Here is a 20,414-nt window from a genome sequence, read left to right as displayed (position 1 = left end):
CCAGTACATACCTATGGGATAGCCGATATTTTTCTATTATCCATCTTGTCTTTTCAAACACTAATCCCCACTGAGGTTCTTCCAGCATCTGCTGTACTTCAAATTTGTAAGGTAAACCTAGAAAAGCATAAAGAAGCAGACTGTCATCAACTACTTCTTAAATCCCCAATCGCCTTTTAATTACCTAAAATCCTCACCCCCACAACTTGGCAGACCAGCTGAACAGCACTTTAAACATAGTGGGCATTCATTAAATATTTACTGCCTGGCTGAACCTGGTCCATCAAGCACATTAATGCGAAGCAATTAATAATAATAAAGAAAAGTAAAAGTACCATTTGCATGACAATTATATGTAAGGAACTGAGAGGCAGGATGATCACATAATTTATAACCAAACCAAGAGGCTTTCTGAGTGAAAGGGGGCATTGTTAAAAGCTGTGCCAGAACCACGGGCTTAAACTGACACTTAGCTAGGTAAAACAAGACATATTCCATCCCAGTGATTTTTATTTTTACACAGGTTAAGCTTACAGCAATGCTATAAGGTAGGCAGCATTATTCCTATCTAACAGACGAAGAAACTGAGGCTGAGACCAGTGAAACAGTCGAAGAAACTGAGGCTGAGACCAGTGAAACAATCTGTTCAGGGTAGTGAAGTGGAAGAGCCTGGATTTTAAGCCCCAGCAGGTCTGCCTGGCTTCTGAGCTCACATTCACTTTACCTCCCTATAGGTGCTAATCTAACACCAGTCAGGGAATAGGAAAAACTCTATAGAAGCAGCAACTGCACTTCCCTTTCATGCTAAACTCTGGAGGAAAGGAGCACAAGGGGTGGGTACCATGCACACAGCTAGAAAGGAAAAATATCAAGCATGAGCCTACTTGGAAATTTCTCACATAACCTTCAAAATCGCCCTGTAATTGTATTTGCAGTGTATTAAAAGGAAAGCTCGGCTGATTCATTATCAAAGGTCAATACCATAAAAATAATAGTAAAACTTACATAATGCTTATTACATGGCAGGCTTAAGGTGCTTTATGTATGTAAGGCCACTTGAACCAGCTACCAGTATTGCCCCCCCCTTTTGGGGGGGGAAGGGATAAGGACATAATAACCTGTTCATCAGCATATATATAATTATGAAGGGGTAGAGCCAGGATCTGAACCCAGGCAGTCTGGCTTGAGTTGCTGTTATTAACTTGACAATATACTGCCTGTCAACTGGGTTTTTGTCAATATAAGGGTTTTCAAGTAAATGCAATGCCAGCAAATCAGAAGGCATGAAAAAAATGAAAGGAAAAAACATCATGACTACACTTCCTTACAATATAAGCATACTTTCTCAATATGTTCTAAAAAGGCCTTTACCCCCATTTTTTTCAGGCGGATTTTTTTTTTTTTCGTTTTTCAACTCTCCTCCATTTCACTTTTTCCCTCCAAAAAGTTAAGAAGAGTGACACGTTAGAGCACACAAGCTATTAAGCAAACTTCTTTTGGTGATATCAATAATTTACTAATCACAACGACCTGTTGAAGACCTATTATTTGCTAAGCACGTGACATATATTACCAGCAGTTTTTACAGCTCCCCTGTAAGCAAGGTAATAATTTTTTTTTTAAAGATTTTATGTATTTGAGAGAGAGCGTGAGCAGTGGTGGGGGGGGCACAACGATGACGGGGGACACGACAGAGGTAGAGGGAGAAGCAGACTCCCTGCTCAGTGCGGTGATGATGACGCAGGTCTCAATCCCAGGACCCTGAGATCATGACCTGAGCCGAAGTCAGATGCTTAACCGACGGAGCCACCCACATGCTCCAGTAAGGTAATAATTTCTTCTCATTTTACAGATGTGGCAAAAGGGAATGAGAGAGGCTAAGTAATCTGCCCCAGGTAAAATAACCAATAAATGTCAGAGCTGGGGTCTGAATCTAGGCAAGCAACTCTACTCTTAATGAAAGCCAAAAATAAGAACAAAGAATAATGTATTTTCAGTTTGTGCTGGTGGAAAACCATGAAAATACACACACACACACACACACACACACACACACACACACACAAACTATACAGCTCTATTTGGTATCAGGAATATTTTTCTAAGTTAAAAAATGGCACTAAAATCAGTACAAATTTCCTTTTGTACTGAATATTTTTAATCCGTTAAAACATCAGAAGAAAACTAATCACTAAGTATATTTCCTGCCTATTACAAGTACAGAAAATGCTTATCTGTTAGAGACATTTTAAAGGTAAAACTTGGGTATATACCTAACAGGAAAAAAGAAAGGATAGGACAGGACAGGAAAGGCGAGGAAGAGAGAACCTAAGTTAAAAGTACTGTAACACATGGCATCCCATGGCTTCTAGAAAACTTTAATTCTTGAACCAGAATGTTTCCAAGAAGAGCAAAGTGGTAAACCTAGGATTAAGACCTAGTAAGCAGTGTTAAGAGGCATTTAAGAGACAACTCTGCCCAACAGAACTTTCTGCAATGGTGATAATGTTGAATACTGTGTGCTGTCCAATGGTGGCTCATAAGAGCATCCAGTATTGTCCCCTGTCACCTTTCAAGGGACTCCTGCCCCTGCCTGGGTTACTTTCTTTCTCATATGCACTGGTCTGTATTTCTCTCAATACTAAATTTGTACCTTCTACAAATCTCCAGAGTTGGGCTCTCTCCATGTAGCTTTCTGCTCTCGGGTACCCTGTCTTGCAAATTTGGTTGCATTTGTCTCCCCTCTGTCACCTCAACTCAGTCTGCCAGCCTCTGCGCAGGGTTCTCCTCCTTGTGTCATACCTGGAACCCTGTTAAGTTGGTAAACTAATTTGGGGCTCCCCTCATGTGTTTCCCATCTCTCAGCAATCATACCCCCTCGACTCCCTGATGTTATGACCTAACCACCACCAGCTATTACATTTGTCCAGTTTTGTGGCTGTTTCAGACAGGTCTTTTGTTACTTCCTTTGGGCCAGAAGCAGAATTCTAGGAACTGAATTTTAAATTTCATTTAATTCTAATTAATTTAAATAGTCTTATGTAGCTGGTAGCTACTGCAGTCTCTGTATACTCCGATAGCATCAGAGTACGGCTCACTCCCTACATCTAGCAGACCGCGAGATTAAAAGGATGACTTTAATTGTGATTATTCCTTTTGTAACTTTTTATAAAACTGGATTGGGCTAAAGAATGTTGTATACATGTACTATGTTCAAAATGGGCATTTTGGACTGAAATTAGTGTCAGTATTATTTGTTCAATAAAAGCCAGTAAAGTGCTGACCACTTCCTAGGTGCAAGGTAATTGATCAGGTGCTGGTGGGGCTACACCGACAAAGAAATTTGGGCTCTTTGAGGTTTACATTTTAGGTGAGACATGCTAAATAGATACATTAACAGACAAAAGCACCGTGAAGACAGGAAACAAGTGTTGCAAGTGTACAAAGAACAGAGCAACTAATTGCAATGACATGGGGGTAGCACTAGTGTCTTTACCAAAGAGATGGCAACTAAGTGACATCATGAAAAATGATGAAATTAATCTGTTAAACAAACATTCACTCAGTACCTACTTTATGCCAGGCCTTGTGCTAGATGAGATAAGAAAAACGAGTCTGATATCACATCGACCTTTAAGCAGCTCATGAGCTAATGGGGAAGAGTACAACATGCAGTGACAGCATCAAGAGAGGACAGTGAACGAGAGCAGCAGTGGTGAGGACAGAGAAGGGAGAATAAATATCCTACAGAGTCATTGTTTCTTCCAGTCTTTTCCTTTCTGTACACACTCCCCTCTTCCATTCCCCTCCTTTCCCTAGTCTGCCACACCAATTCCCTGTCCAGCCAGAGCTGACAGGACCACAAATGAACATCATTCCCAAAGGAACCAAATCATATGATGGGCTAACCCCAGCACATTTTTTCTTGGGACAGAATGAAAACGAAGAGAAAGAAACCAGTCAGGCACTGTTAAGCCTAAAACTGAGAGGGCATGGAGAGCTGGTGTCAGGGTGGTCATTTTTCTTTATTTTTGTTCCCACGTGAATGCCAGTCTGCATTCTTAAGAAATTTCCTGCGAGCAGAGACGCTGTGCAGCTTGCTCCCAGCAGCATCTCCAGTACAGGCACACCTCCAGTTATTACACTTCATTTTACTCCACTTCATTTCACAGCTATCCTGTTTGTCACGAACTGAAGGTCTGTGGCAACCCTCCTTGTCAAGCCAAGTCTCTGCAACATTCTTGCAACAGCATTTGCTGACTTCGTGTCTCTGTGTCACATTCTGGCAATTCTTGCAATATTTAAAATTTTTCATTATTATTATATTTGTTATGGTGACTTGTGATTAATGACTATGACTTGCTGAAAGCTCAAATGATGGTTAGCATTTTTTAGCAAAAGTACTTTTTAACTGAAGTATATATGTCATTTTTTAGACATGATCTTACTGCACACTTGATAAACCACAGTGAAGAGTAAACATTACTTTTATATGTACTGGGAAACCAAAAAATTCATCTGACTGGCTTTACTGTGATATTTACTACTGTGGTGGTCTGGAGCCAAACCTGCAATATCTCCGAGGTAGGCCTGTACTTAACACGGACATTGCTTGGCCCAAACTTTACTCCACATTGTAATCCTTTTGCCCAGTGGCCATGGTAACACAGTAGGGGCTTGAATCTAGAAGGATATCACCAAAGGGAAGAGGATGGCTGTACTACATGGTATGCAAACCCTGATTCCCTAGCTGAGGGTACAAACGTTTCCATCACATAGTTTCACACAGTTGTAAATTCTTTGATATGTAAGATTCAAAAAACGAAGGAAGAAATAGGGTGAAGTTGTTTTTGTTGAAAACTTACGATAAGAGCCATCTGAGCTAATTTCATCACTTATAACCAGGCAGGTAATCTGGGAATAAGGTAAAGGATTGTTTTGATTATAAGGACTAACAATCATTCCAATGAACTTTGCACCACCTCTGGAGAAGTAACTCTACAATTAAAAGAAAAATATAATTAGTCTCGACTGCATAAATTTAAAAATCAGTATTTACCCATACCAACATCTTAAACATCTAAGGGAGAAAAAAGGGACAAGACGTGTGTTAAAAAGTTCACACACCCAAACAGCAACGAAATGAAATATGTATCATTCTGCACTCTAAATTTTTCAGGCCAAAATGTGCTCAACCCAACCAGAAATGACCCTTAACAAGATCACCTGGCCTGCAAAAATCTGTATTTGCCACGAACATGTTTACAAATTATTTTCAATATGCTTCAGCTATAATCTTTATCAATATGGTAATAATTTGTTAACAGCTGCTTATAGCAAAAACATTCACCTATTTAACATAAACTGTCAGAATAAAATAAAACTTCATTTTTTCCAGAGATGCAAAATAGACTGGTTCTGATTATTTCACTTGTACCCAGTCCCTATCCTAGTTGTCCCCATCAAATTTTTTATAAAGATTTTATTTTTATCTACCTGAGAGAGAGAGCGTGAGCAGGGGCAGGGGTGGAGGGAGAGGGAGAGGGAAAGAATCCCAAGCAGACTCCGCGCTGAGTGCGGAGCCCCACGCGAGGCTCAATCTCATGACCCTGAGATCATGACATGAGCCAAAATCAAGAGCCAGGCATTTAACTGACTGAGCCACCCAGGTGCCCTGTTCCCATCAATTTTTAAAGGCGCTGGGAGTACTTATCACTGTTACTTAGATGTTTTGTCTGCACTAAACAAAATAGCTGATTTCCTGAATGTTTAAATAAACACATATTACTCTTGTGATCAGAAAAAATGCAGTTATTTCAAAACTCCAAATGTAAATAATATTAGAAATGCAATACTTTGCTAGAAATGTTGAAAATACATTTATTTAATAGAAAGCAATGAGGGAGGAGAAAAAGTATAATTATTTACATACAACATATACATAAGACCTAGCAGCCCACCTGGTATTTGGCTTGAGTGTCAATATCTCGTAAGGAAGGATTTGGATCAAAGGCAGGATGAGAATGATACCATCCAATAACACTGTAACCTCTCACAGCCAAGGTCTCTGAGGCCTGTGTTTGTGAGACAGGATCCATCTCACACTGTAGTCCTGTACTCAGACTGTTACATGGCTCTGCTGCACAGACCTATAGAAGATTAATCCTTACACAGTTACACTGAAATTCTGTTAATTCTATACTTTAATGTTTTAGTTCTTCATATGTAGATACAGAAACTTTTTTAAGCCAGTGAAAGTATTTGAGAGTATCACAGGTAGCCTTTAACTTGCAAATTAATGACACTGTAAAAGTGTGATTGTATGTAGAAATTCAGAATCCATTTTTCTACTCAAACAAGGCCTAATAATAATTGTTAGTTTTCCAAGTTAGCCCATATAATATCTGTACAAACATAGTCTTTCAATGACTCCCATTATTTATGATAATAATTGCAACAGAGTGATGTATGCCAAGTTTCAACTATAGGGTTGGTGCGTGTTTCCTGGCCTTTTAAAGTAGTTGTAGCTTTTTACTGGTAAAGGCAATAAGGAGGCCTGGCTGGCAGTGCTCCTTCTTTCTTGATGGTAAAAAGAAACAGGTGCTCAATATACAGAATATTAGTTTACTCCTGGGAATATCTAACCTATATTTGCATAGCCTCAGTTATATCACAGGTAAAAGTCTGTATTTTAATTATACCGACTGAAATCTATAAAAATATTTGGTATGGCAGCAGTACTAAATAATTTTAAAAAATTTTTAAAAGAGAGTACTTACTTCAACTATCTTATCAACTTCTGAGTATCTTCCTCCTAATAGACCAATCACTTCTGCCATAGAAACATGAGCATGCTAAAAAGAAATACAAAAGAGACTTAGCTCAAACATACAAACCCATCTGACAAAAAATCAGAGTAAAACTCATTTATCACAGGACAGTCATTTTATAAGTATGGTAACTATGCTTTTCTAAAATAAAGCAGCATAGTAATCAGATGCTAGGCTCAGTGCAAAGAAATTTAGGACTTCAGATTTATCTTCACTGCCAGCTGAGAAGCTTTGAACCAAACATTCAAACACTCAAGATGCTATTTTTAAATTTACAAACTAAAGACATCATTTGTTTTCCTTCCTCAGGAAAGGTATTATAAGGATACAAAGTAAAAATCACTCTGGGTCCTCCTACAGAAAAACGCCCTAAACAAACACAACTACTGGAGGTCTCTGGAATTTACTGCAAACGGGGAGCCTCCCAATTGTAGGAGTTGTGCTTTGTTGCAGTCATCTAGAAGGCAGCAGACAAAGGATACCAGGAAATGAATATAGGGTTAATGATGATAAACAGTCTGCAAAACTCACATTAATTTATTTTCTCTAAAATATGGAAACATGCAATTGTTTGGCTTTTCTCCAAAAGAAAAGACTTATTTTTAGATTCCTTGTAAAAGAGGATAGTTAAGATCCAAAATACACGTCTTCCATACTCTCTCTTAAGCCTGCAATAAAAATACACAAGAATAGAAATCAGAGTAAGTAAACACAATAGATTATCCTTACCAAATCCATTATTAAAAGTGCTTCTGAAGCCACTTTCACCTGAAATGGCTCCTGAAATATAAAAAAAAAAAAAAAAATGGGGGAGCATAAAAATAGAGATTTTGTTCTTCCTCACTGGAATGTCCACCCTTTCCTCCTTCACATGTCACACCAAGTTCTCATCACCAACCAAGGCTCAGCACAAACCAGAGATTTTAAAAATATTATCATTCAAAATCTTAGCATGGAGAAATGCTCTTTCATTCCCATCTGTATCACTCTTTTGACCCTTAATGTACCTTGCATTGTCCAATCTTTCATATATATATGATACATATGATATATATATTATACATATATATGATACATATGATATATATATGATATATATATGATATATATCATATATATATGCCTTGCACACACAGATAAAGAAATACTTCATGTCTGACAGAGGGGCATTATTTATGGAAATTCACTGATGCATAAATAGTACCTGCTTTTCTTCACTGAAAAAATTACAAGGTATCAGTTGGAAGGGATCAAATGAGCTGGAAAAGAAAAAAAAAATCATTTCTAATATAATCTCAATAACACGATCAGGAAAATCACATTCATTTATATTAGAAAATGTGCATCAATAATCTAAACTCCAATTCTCAGAAAAATACTAAACTAGGAGAATTTCTTAAGGACAATCCATACAACCCTTCTGAAAGAAGCAGTGTTTTTTTGGACTCAATAAAGATAGGAAATGACAGGACCTTTGAGAGAAAGTAATTCTGTTGCCTTAATTTCTTTTAACACCCAAAGAGAAGAACATTGTAAGTACCCACATGTGTCCTACACTGAAAGCAGGTTTCAAAAAGTTTGAAGAAAATGTAACCAACTCCCTGACATGACATGGGTAAGAAAGTTCAAGGAAGAGGGAAGTTTCTCCAAAACACTTTAAGTACAATATCAGCACAGAGTAGGGACTCACTTAAATCTTTGCTGAATGAATAAACAACAAGCAGTTCTGCCACAGAAATTAATGTATATAAAAAGCTCTATGATAAACTTTTTTTAAAATGAAAGAGTCAAAAAGAAGACAAAAAGGGGCACATAAGCAAGGGTAGAATACAAAAGCATGTGTACATCTGAGGGAAATGTTAGAAAGGCTTTTACCAGTAAAGAACTGAGGTTTGAGAAAGCTATTAAGAATGATTAATAAGGTGTCTTCAGGCTATGATCAGAGGAAGAAAAAACCCAAACAAACAAGGAATATGTTCATGTTAATAAGACTGGAAAAGAGCAGGACTATTCAGTTCCTGTTCTACAAGAGACCGTTAGTGCCAGAAAATCAGACACTTTGTATCCCAAGTGCCTAGAACAGTGCTGATACAGAGCAAGCATTCAGAAATATTTGTTAAATGAAGGGGAAAGGTCCTCAAATAAAAAAGTGCTTCATCAACATGAATAAAAAGAATAGAAAGACAAGTGTATGCACTTCAGAGCAGTGAAGAAGCATGATGTGAAACCCCACTGATCTGGTTGGAGGAATTGTACAGAATGGAAAAATTATTGGAGAGCTATGAATAGGCAATTCTTGCAATGGCTTGTTTTCATTTTATTTATTTTTTTAGAGAGAGAGAGGATGCATGCATGCATGCATGGAGCCCAAGCAGGCTCCAACCCCAGCACAAAGCCCAATGTGGGGCTCCAACCCAGGGCTCGATCTCAGGACCCTGAGATCATGACCTGTCACCAAGGTGCCCCTGGGCTTGTTTCCAAAACACAAAAAAAGCAGACTTTAGAAGCAGAGAAATTAGATGTAAATATTGGGAAATTCTGGAAAAGATTAACAGCTGATTTTGAGCCTTTAGCAAGTGAACAGGTGACTACTAAGAATAGTAATAATGGATCCATGAAAATATGTCATGATAAGTAAATCTAAATTTCATTTTTGATAGGAATGATCTACTAGAAACTAGCAGACTCAAAAATTCAAATATATTTTATCCGAATATAAGATATCTGCTAAGATTTTTCTTCTGCATAAGATGAAAAAACACAGGTTAACTGTAGCAATATACAGCTGACTGAACAACGATGTCTGAGGCTTAGATTTATCTCAGTTAAACATTTTAATCAGTGGTCAAGGACAGAAGAGATAGGTTTATTGAAATGCTGATGATTCAAAGCTGTGAAGGCTAACTGAGAAAAGTGGATCTGGATTCAGAAAGATCCTGACAAACTGGAACAAGGACCTGGAAATCACAATAAATAAGTCTCACATTTAAATTCAGAAAATCAAAAGTCTGGATACTAAATGAGGACTCCTAGCTTATGGATGACTTTTTTACATAGTTTATCTCATTTAACTTACCCTCACAACAACTGTAAGTTTTAATTTTTATTTTAGAGAAGTGATGTACAATGTAATGGTTAGCAGTATGGATTCTTTTTTTTTTTTTTTTTTTTTTTTTAAGATTTTATTTATTTATTTGACAGAGAGAGACAGCCAGCGAGAGAGGGAACACAAGCAGGGGGAGTGGGAGAGGAAGAAGCAGGCTCCTAGCGGAGGAGCCTGATGTGTGGGGCTCTATTCCACAACATCGGGATCACGCCCTGAGCCGAAGGCAGACGCTTAAGGACTGTGCTACCCAGGCGCCCCAGCAGTACGAATTCTTAAACCTAACTGCCTGGATTTAAATCACAGCCTCACCACTAACAAGCACAGGCAAGTTACTCAAGCTCTTTGTGCCTCAGTTTCCTTATCTATAAAATGGGAATGGTATTAAATACTGCACAGGGAGTTATGTGGATTAAATGAGTTAATATACATGAAGTACTTAAAACATACCTAACAGTATTAGCTATTATAGTTACTATTTTATAAATTAGGGCTGAAGGCTAAAGGCTTATGTAACTTACCTAAGGACACACCCCTAGTTAAGCATCAGGGCTCTTTCCATTGAAAATGACTTAGTGCCATTCCTAGATATCTTGTTTCAAAAGGGACACTAATGAAACTATACTCTATTCAATGGGGCATCTGCAGAAAGTAAGGGTCTAGAAAATCAAGACATTTAACTTATTTGGTGACCATTCCTGTTACAAGTTACAAATATCAGATTATTCAAAAACAAGAAACCTTGCTAACAGCACCAACTAAAGAAAGAACTAGTCATTTCATGAGGTTCTCTGTTTATAATGTCTAAGGAGTTGAATGACCACCTGCCATAATTAAGGCCCCTTTACAACATATGTTGGGATCCTCTAGTCACTAAACCCAAATAAATTTAAACTTTTGCTCAAGGTCTTCCAAATTGATAATCCGTGAAATAAAAAATTACAAAAATTTTAGTATTTTTCAACTTAATATGAATACAATGTTGTTATATCAGATATTTTTTCCATGCATGTCCTAATCATTTGTGGTAAGTTAAAAAAAATTATAGTTATATAACACTATACCTTTTTGTTGGTCTTGGTACTTTTGAGGATTTAACAGGTTTACACTTTTCCTCTTTTCTTCTTGCCAACTCCTCAGCAGAGAGATGCTAAAACATAAAACACAAGTTGATCAAAAAGTCCATCAGCCACTGAGAAGCAGAATTAAAACAAAACCAAAAACAATTCTTTAAGCCATATTTAAAGGCATGTGAGAATGAGATCGACTATGTTGATGCAGATGTGTCTCCTTCTACTAACAAATTAAAATGCTGGATAATATATAAAAAAATTGTTCCAAAATCTACAGGCATACCAAGCTTAAAACTTATTCCTTCTCTTGTTTTGCCCATTTCAATTAATGGCACTGGTCACCCAGGTTCAAAAACCTCAGAATCACCGGAATCCCTCCTCTTACTTATTCCCCATTTCTAGTCACCAAGTCCTACTGTGTTTTCTTTCCCAACCAGGAGACATCGCAATATAATGACAAACAACACAGATTCTGGAGACAGAATGCTTGGCTCTGCTACTTACTGGGTGACCCTGGCCAAGTTACTGAAGCTTTCTGTGCTTTAGTTTCCTTACCTTTAACATGGGAACACGAGTAGTAATAACAACGTCCTGGGTTTATTGTGATGACTGACTTCATTAATGTTTATAAAATCCTGATAATAGTAAGTACAGAACAACATCTTTCATCCAACTTCTACCACCACTCTTACACTCTAGCCCAAATGACCTATGCATCTTTTCCAGAATATGTCTAGTATTTTCCCCCATTTGTACCTTTGTTTATACTGCTCCCTTAGCCTGGAATGCCATCATGTACGAATTCTCCTGCTAATCCCTGATGTCACAGATGAAATATCACATTTTCTGTGATACCTCCTCTCATCACACCCGTTGGGGAAGACCTGACATTTCTTAAGACCAATCTTATGGAACTTATCACAGGTCATGTTTCCTACCAGAAATTAAGGTTCTTCTAGACAGGAACCACGCATTAACTAATGTTGTGCCTAGACTGGTACTCAGAAGTGAGGTTGCGGGCAGGGAATGGGGAAGAGAGAAAGAGGAGAACAGTTTTTTGTTTTTTGTGTGTTTTTTTGGCACTGAAGTCCAGAAGGAAAAATAACATTTACTAACTGGTATATGCAAGGCTTATTAAGTGCCTATTACTAGGACCTCCACATATTTTATCCCATTTATTTCACTTAATTCTCACAACAGTTCTTTGACAGAGATATTATCCACACTCTACAGATAAAAATCTGAATTTTAGTGAGGTTAAGAAACTGTTCAAGGCCCAAGAAACAAATAATCAAATCAAAAAATGGGCAGAAGATATGAACAGACATTTTTCCAATGAAGACATACAAATGGCTAACAGACACATGAAAAAATGTTCAACATCATTAGCCATCAGGGAAATTCAAATCAAAACCACACTGAAATACCACCTTATGCCAGTTTGAATGGCAAAAACTGACAAGGCAAGAAACAATAAATGCTGGAGAGGATGTGGAGAAAGGGGACCCCTCTTGCACTGTTGGTGGGAATGCAAGTTGGTGCAGCCACTTTGGAAAACAGTGTGGAGGTCCCTCAAAAAGTTAAAAATAGAGCTACCCTATGACCCAGCAATTGCACTACTGGGTATTTACCCAAAGATACGGACGTAGTGCAGAGAAGGGCCATATGCACCCCAATGTTCACAGCAGCACTGTCCACAACAGCCAAACTGTGGAAGGAGCTGAGATGCCCTTTAACAGACGAATGGATAAAGAAGATGTGGTTCATATATACAATGAAATATTACTCAGCCATCAGAAAGAACGATTACCCAACATTTGCAGCAACATGGACGGGACTGGAGGAGGTTATGCTAAGTGAAATAAGTCAAGCAGAGAAAGAAAATTATATGGTTTCATTCATTTGTGGAACATAAGGAATAGCAGGGAGATCGGTAGGAAAAGGAAGGGAATAATGAAGGGGGGGTAAATAGAAGGGGAAATGAACCATGAGAGACTATGGACTCTGGGAAACAAACAGGGTTTTAGAAGGGGAGGGGGGTGGGGGCTGGGCTAGCCCGGTGATGGGTATTAAGGAAAAGGCACGTATTGCATGGAACACTGGGTGTTATACGCAAACAATGAATCATGGAGCACTACATCAAAAACTAATGATGTGTACTGTAGCAGTTCAATAAAGTCTCAAAGGATTTAAAAAAAAAAAAGAAAAAAAAAAAAAAGAAACTGTTCAAGGTAACAAAGCCAGTAAGCACCCATTCACACATTCTTTCCATTCTACTGAACTAGATGTTCACAAATAAATTATATAAAGAATACACACACACATTCATAGAATCAGTTTCTATTAGTAGAAATAGTTTAATACTTGTAATTCAATTTATGTTTAATGTGTAGAACAATATTTTAAATGGTGTATCAGAACATCATTCTATAAATGTTTACTGAAATGAATTAGGCAAACCAACTTCCTGGCACATTCGCAGATATTCTTGAGCTAGAGACCAGAATGCAGAGGTAGATAATTAAAATACAGAAAATGAATCAAACTCCTAGTTAAGTGTACTGATGTCTTTATTTTGTTATTTACTGGTGACTTCCAGACGCGCAAATTAACACCGGAAGGATACACACAAACACAAATGAGTGTAATATATGCGGCATTACGATATACAAATGTAACTGACAGAACAACTCTCACTGATGAGCTATTTGCAAAGGTCAAGTTACCTCAAAGGTTTGTCCTTCTAAGTCTTTTGCATCACACCAATTTCCCCATGGGTCTCGGACCCTACGTCTCCTTGTGCGCTGGGGTAAGATTAAAATAAAGCAAAAGGTAACAAGATTAACTTGGAGAGATCACAGCACATTAATAAACAACACCAAAATGATATTTTTCTAAAAATCATTTAAAAATATTAGATTAAAATATAATCTCTGATCAGCAATGCCTGACTAAATTTTATTAATTTACGTTCAATAGCTAGCACTCTGCTCAAAAGTAAGTCAGTGATGATTTTCTGATTTTTACTTGGATTTCTTCTTGAATTTTCATTTCTCTTCACCTTTAGGAGCTAAAACATTAGGACAAAAGCTTGTTTTAAGACCAAAAGAACCACCAAGAAAATGACTTCCCTTTCAACCACTTGTGGTAGAAAACTTGCAAGAACTTACAGCAAGAGTTTGAATATTGAAAACTAGAAGCAAAATAATTATTTCTCGGCCTTAGAAAGTGAAAGATTGCCTAGTGTATACAAATAATAAAAAAGTACAAAGTTAGCTGACTGAATTACTAATACCCAGTTTTGTAAATGTCAATACTGAAGCCTTTAAAATGTAGTGGCTCAGAAGCCAGCCTATGAAAAGTACCCTTTCCAACAACTGTATCTAAAAACCTCCTTTCTTGCTACAGTAAATCTAGGTAGAAATGGTTTACACCTAACCACCCTAAGAAAAATGCCTACTCTATTATCAGCACTTTTCTTCATCTGCCTCACCTATTACCAACTTAACCTATTAGTAAAACCAAGAAGAACCCAATATGACTCTGCCTTTTAGAGGACTTGGAGGATCACCCATTTTAAAAATAATATTCATGAATTGTAGGATATCGTAAAACTCACTATCCTCAAGAATTAACAAAGAAAGGCTACAATAGTTTGGATAGCTATTCTAAAAAGCTGAATCTTAAAGGTAAGACTTTTAAACAAAGTAACTGAAAGAGAAAAAAGAGCTTAACTGTACAGCTGTAAAAGACACACTAGATACAGAAATCAGAACCAAGCAGTCTAAGACCACGCTAGCAAAGCACAATGCTTCTGCGTCAAGTCTGCCAGTGAACTGTGAGGCTTTTTTCATTTGTGCCTTTTAAACTAAGGTGGAACTGAATGGACCCAGGAAAGTGAATGGCTAAGGTGAAATACAAGAGAAAACATGCTCTTCCACTAAAAGTGCATTGGTTAAACAGGTGGTGAGAAGGAAGCACACCTTACTTAACAGGGCCAGGAGCCATGTGGAGATCACTCAGTGAGGGGTGGCTGCTTACCATCGACTGCAGGCGCTGTGCAAGCTCGTATGCTTCTACTGCATCTTTTCGGTCTCTGACTCGTACTTTGTCAACTGGTTGTGGCCTGTTGTATACAGCCTGTTCTATTGGAATTCAGGAGAAACAAAACAATCTATTATTTTCTGAAACTCATTTGTTAACTAGGAAGACACATCTACACTGACTATAAGTTGTAAGCCAATGTCTAAGTTCTGTTACACCTGAGCTGCTTTCTTACTCTACAATAACTTGGAAGTTCTCACGTACAAGTAAGGCTCTCAAGGAAATCCAAGTAAAATCAGTATTCGTGAGGTGGGTAATTTAATTTCTAATTAAATGAGTGCTAAGCCCACTTTACTGAATTCAAAGATCTAATACAGAAAATATGATTTTTCTCTTGTGGCTGAGGAAGCTGTGACACCTTAGTTTTCTTGACCAGCCAGTCCCATATACAGTGCTTGGGGAAACAAAGACACTGAAATGAAGGACACAGACCACAGGGCAGAATGTGAATTCTCTCTATGAAATAAAACAATCTCTGAAAGGAAACTTTCTGATTAGCTGTCTTCTCATACACATACAATATAGAATATACTCTTCTGAAACCATGGGTTACAAAGTTCTAATTACCTTATCACTTTGCAACTATGGTAATTATCTTTCTTCAAAATGTTTGTGTCACGTTAATTCAACAAAAGGGAAGAATACATTTAATATCATGCACATTCACTGACTTTAAATTTGAGAAAAACTAGGGTAAAAGAAATTTTCTTCCATGAAAAATATTTTGGCACTTTTATTACTTTTAAGTGTAGAGGCTCATAAATTATTTCCTTTATTTAAACACCGCTAGACAGTATTTCTAGCATTAATACAGATTTCACAAATTAAATGGGCTATTACTAGATTTTTCTTAAAATGACTTTACTTTTACTTCACAAAGAGCTACATTGTTCAATTATTTCTACTACTTAGACTGAGTATTTTTCCTTTTCATACCAGCAATTTTCACTGTAGGTTACAGGAAAATATAGTTTAATCAACAGAAATCTGTTTTAAAAAAAAAAACCCTCAATAATACATTTATTTTGTAATATTAATAACATCTTCCTGAATTCTCTATCTGTACTAAATCCGCTTGAATGCTAACCATCAAAGAAGTTAATGGGTGCTCTAAGGATAAAAAATGTTGAGTAAAAGATGTTGTTGGGTTTTTATTTTTACCACATCCAAAATTGATTGCTCCTATCAACTCGAGGTATGTATGAATCCGTCCAATACAATTAACATCCCCACAGTTCTTCAGGCCAGGACGTACTGAGGTCTTATTTAAGTATTTCGGTTTGCATATCTCCCTAATTAAGAGATGGAAGTACAGTTATTTTGGATAAATAAAAACATGAAAAAAAGATTTCTGGGGAAAACTTTTAATATTTGAAATATCTTAAAAATTTACCCCCTCTCAACCTGTAAATGTGTAGTTAAAAACAATGCTAGTACATAATACCCAAGTGTACTTTTTCCTGAAATATCTTTAAATGATACAATAACTTATGACTATAATGTGATTTTTATTATTATTTCTTTCCCATATGAAATGTAATAGATTCCAGTTATCCCAGGATTTTAAAGTTAGAAGCTTTGTCTATAGATCCAAATTGAAGCCTCAATCTTTGAATAAAAGGGTACTCTGATAATATATCTAAAGCATTTAGTATTAGGCTTTTCTTATTTTTAATATATTACTTAGGTTCGTCTATTTTTACTTTGCTGGACAGTATCTTTTAATTATAAGCTACCTTACAAATGCTTAAAAGTTTTATATTGGTTTTTAAACATTAGACCAATAAATATCAAGTGCTTACTCTCCATGGAAAACAGATATAGATACAATAGAGGATTTCAAAGGAATCAAGAAATGCCCAAGACTATGAAGAAATTAAAAGGTTTACATAATAAAACAAATATTTACTGAATATACTTATTGTACCATAGTAGATACAGGTTAAGAGTAACAGAGAACCTCCTGAGAGCAGCAAACAATTACTGAACACTTATGCCAGTACTAATAGTTATACAATCTTAATCCTCATAACTCTACAAAGTAGCTTTTATTATTCTTACTTTAGAGATGAGAAAACAAAGTCAGGGGGATTAAAGTACTTACTTATGGAAATTAAAGTCAAGATTTACATACAGACATTATAAACCAAGTATCAGATATATCATATAACAGGTATTTCTTATTTAATCTTTATTTTATCCTAAATATTTATTTTGCATCCTATACGCCAGACACTGTTTTAGGCACTAAGGATCCAGAGAGGAATATAAAGTTCCTAACCTTATATGCTAATAGAATACATATAATGAAATATATATATATATATATATATATATATATATATATATATATATAATAACATATATTACAATGTCAGGTAGCAGCAAGTGCTAGGAAGAAAAAGTAAGAAGGATGGGGATAGAGTGAGAGAACTAGGTGAAGACTATTTTAGACAGGGTATGCAGGGAAGGCCTGTCTAAGCAGAAATCAAATTTAAAATCATTAATTCTACAGAAATTCAGGGAAGGCAAAAAGTAACCCGTGATGTGTGAGGGTATCAGAAATTCCACTGAGGGGCACCTGAGTGGCTCAGTCGGTTAAGCATCTGACTCTTTGTTTCCACTCAGGTCACCAAGATCTCAGGGTTGTGAGATTGAGTCTCACATTGGCTGGTGCTCAGTGGGTGGGAGGGGGGGTCAGGTCAGCTTGGGATTCTCTCCCTCTGCCTCTGCCCCTTGCCCCACTTGCATGCGCTCTCTAAAATAAATAAATATAACCTAAGGGGGGTGGGAAGAAATCCCACTGAAAAGTTGGGATTTCAGTGTGTTTTCACTTCACTTCAGTGTGAAAGAAAAGGGAACAAACCGCACAAATGAAGCCAAGAGAGCAGGAATAAGCATGGTGTAACCAGCTACCCAAAATCTACAGGAATCTAAAAACTATTGATTTAATCAAAGATTACCCAAACCTTTCAAAAGTCTTTAAACAGAGCTCAGCACTAGCATGATGCTGAACAAATGGAAAGGGGTGGCTCAGTCAGTTAAGCGCCTGCCTTCGGCTCAGATCATGATCCCAGGGTCCTGGGATGGAGCCCCACGTTGGGCCCCCTGCTCAGCAGGGAGTCTTGCTTCTCCCTCTGTCCTCTGCCCCTCCCCTCACTTGTGCGCACACTCTCTAATAAATAAATAAAATCTTAAAAAAAAAAAAAAAGGTAAGCCCTCCAAAGATACCTATTCATGATTCATTTGCATCATCTTTTCCCCTTAACAAATAGAGTGCCTCTGTACTTGCTTACAACAAGCATTGCCCTAAGCACTAGGGGTGTAACAATTAACAAAACAGACAAAAATCTGCCCATGTGAATCATGGGAAAGGAGGAGGGAGGAAGAGGAGACAATACACAAATAAAAACATAGTATCTTCAGTAGTAATAAGTTCTATGAAGATAAATAAAATACAGAGTAAGAGAGTGGGGAGGCAGAGTTGTGAGCTATTTTAGATAGGGTGGTCAGGGAAGTTCTCTAATTTCCCTGGAGCAGACCTGAAGGAGATGACAAAGCACAGTTCATCAAGATCTGGGGGGCAGAGTAGGGAGAGCATCCAAGGCAGAGTGAAAAGTCTGGGTGAAGGAACTGAGATGAAGTGTGAAAATAAGGAGTCAAGACTGCAGACCCTGAAATCACCTTCCCCTAATGTGACCTGGAACAGTTCCTTTTCCTCTCTCAACCTCATTTTTCTCATCTGTAAAATGAGGACAAGGTTGTCAAGAGGACTGGAGATGATCTAAATACATCTAAATGCATTCGGTCGGTATTCAATAATGGTACTGGTTACTGGCTCAATAAAACATACCCCTAAACAGGGAGTCAGATACATGTGTTTTTATGAAGAGGATCTTTTAGCTACAAACAAATCCAGCAGGTCTTTTTTAGTTTAAAACTTCACTCTTCTACTTTTTTTTTTTTTTCTTAACACCACCTCCAGTCCCCTCTTCTATTTCTGAAGAGAATAGTTTTGAGTTCCTGTTCGAAGCATTTCTTTCGGCTTTCACACTGTTTTGCTAAATCACCATATTGAAACAACACTTAACTGGTTTTATGAACTAAGGCAAATGTCATTAAGGAACTACTGCCATATAATTTATGTCATCTATATAAGATATTCTGCCTTACTGAGAATACAAAATTCAAATAAATGAATTTGATTAAAGCACCATTAGGTCACTCACTGATGATTCACACAGATAAAAAATTTTTGAGATATTACTTTGAAGTCAGTCCTTCAATTTTGGCCATTCATCCTCTTACTTCCAAAAACAAAATTAGATACCCGTAGAGATCTGATTTGATTGGTCTTCTTCAATAGTGTGAATCAATCAGGCAATGTGAAATTATGGAGACACTGAAGGACAGAGTCAAAACCTGCACATAGGTCCTTCTGTCAGTAGCTGGTTGTATAATCAAAGGCAGGCCCCTAAACCTCTCCTAACTGCAGAATCTATCAAACACAGAAAATATCACCTATTTTATAGGCCTGTTGCGAGGAATCAAACAACATAGAAAAGTTTTCTGTAAATTGTAAAGCATTATGAAACTATCAGTTGTTCCTTATAATTCTTCATTTGATACCACCCTTACACAGAAATTTTACTTTTAGCCACCTCAACCATCAGTCAAGAACAAGAACAAAAATCTTTCATTTAGAATAGAGCTATCTTTAAAAGCGAAATTAATATTGTGTGGGCAATGAAAGTTACTGATGTAATAAGCCTGGTTATCTGTTTTCCTTTGGCAATCTTCCTAAGTTACAGCAGAAGTCCTCTATAAAAATGGCCCTACACAATTCAGTATCTCCTGAAGCATTTACAACAATTACGAATGTTTGATGATGTCTTAATTACACTGCTATGAAAAATTAAAATTATTTGCAGAGCACTCAGGCTAATATGGTGAAGTTTTTTGGTTTGTGCCCCATCCAATGCTAAATAATTCAAATTCTGACAATTCAGAAAATAAACTTCATATATCAGAAAATTCTTGTATCCTGATGAAGCCGGATGAAGGGATTATTAACACATTATGTTACAAGATAAAAGCTGAAAGCATTTATAGCAATTTAGAATGGTTTCTGTAATCCAGCCACATTGAACGACAGAAATATCCTTCCGTCACCAAAATTTTCTTGTTGTACTTACAAGTACATGATAAACTAGGAAAGACATTCTCCCCCTTTTCCAGTACTGTGGTGTTTTCTGTATCTCCTTAACACTGTCCTAAGAAACTGCTTCTTAAAGCAAATTATCC

The 20,414-nt window shown here is 37.0% G+C and overlaps 1 protein-coding gene across 8 annotated transcripts in view; it reads right to left on the bottom strand.

Moving 5' to 3' along the window:
- The window catches only part of MYSM1 (Myb like, SWIRM and MPN domains 1), a 42,752-nt gene that overhangs the window by 6,496 nt on the left and 15,842 nt on the right, over positions 1-20,414 (bottom strand). For 5 of the 8 annotated variants that reach the window (XM_026497985.4, XM_044383829.3, XM_026497986.4 and 2 more), the window contains 10 exons: positions 16,272-16,402; positions 15,048-15,151; positions 13,733-13,810; positions 10,998-11,083; positions 8,035-8,089; positions 7,560-7,610; positions 6,780-6,854; positions 5,961-6,149; positions 4,866-4,998; positions 12-117 (listed from right to left, as the gene is read on the bottom strand). In XM_026497985.4, the coding sequence (XP_026353770.2) occupies positions 12-117; positions 4,866-4,998; positions 5,961-6,149; positions 6,780-6,854; positions 7,560-7,610; positions 8,035-8,089; positions 10,998-11,083; positions 13,733-13,810; positions 15,048-15,151; positions 16,272-16,402 (1,008 nt within the window). The remainder of the gene's footprint in view (positions 1-11; positions 118-4,865; positions 4,999-5,960; positions 6,150-6,779; positions 6,855-7,559; positions 7,611-8,034; positions 8,090-10,997; positions 11,084-13,732; positions 13,811-15,047; positions 15,152-16,271; positions 16,403-20,414) is intronic. The other 3 variants (XM_048220322.2, XM_044383832.3, XM_057310633.1) reach the window with 1 other exon arrangement.

This window comes from Ursus arctos, unplaced genomic scaffold (genome assembly GCF_023065955.2).
Source record: "Ursus arctos isolate Adak ecotype North America unplaced genomic scaffold, UrsArc2.0 scaffold_12, whole genome shotgun sequence".
Classification (NCBI taxonomy): domain Eukaryota; kingdom Metazoa; phylum Chordata; class Mammalia; order Carnivora; family Ursidae; genus Ursus; species Ursus arctos.
Note: the sequence above shows the minus strand (reverse complement) of the source record. Positions and strands in the feature narration are given on the sequence as shown.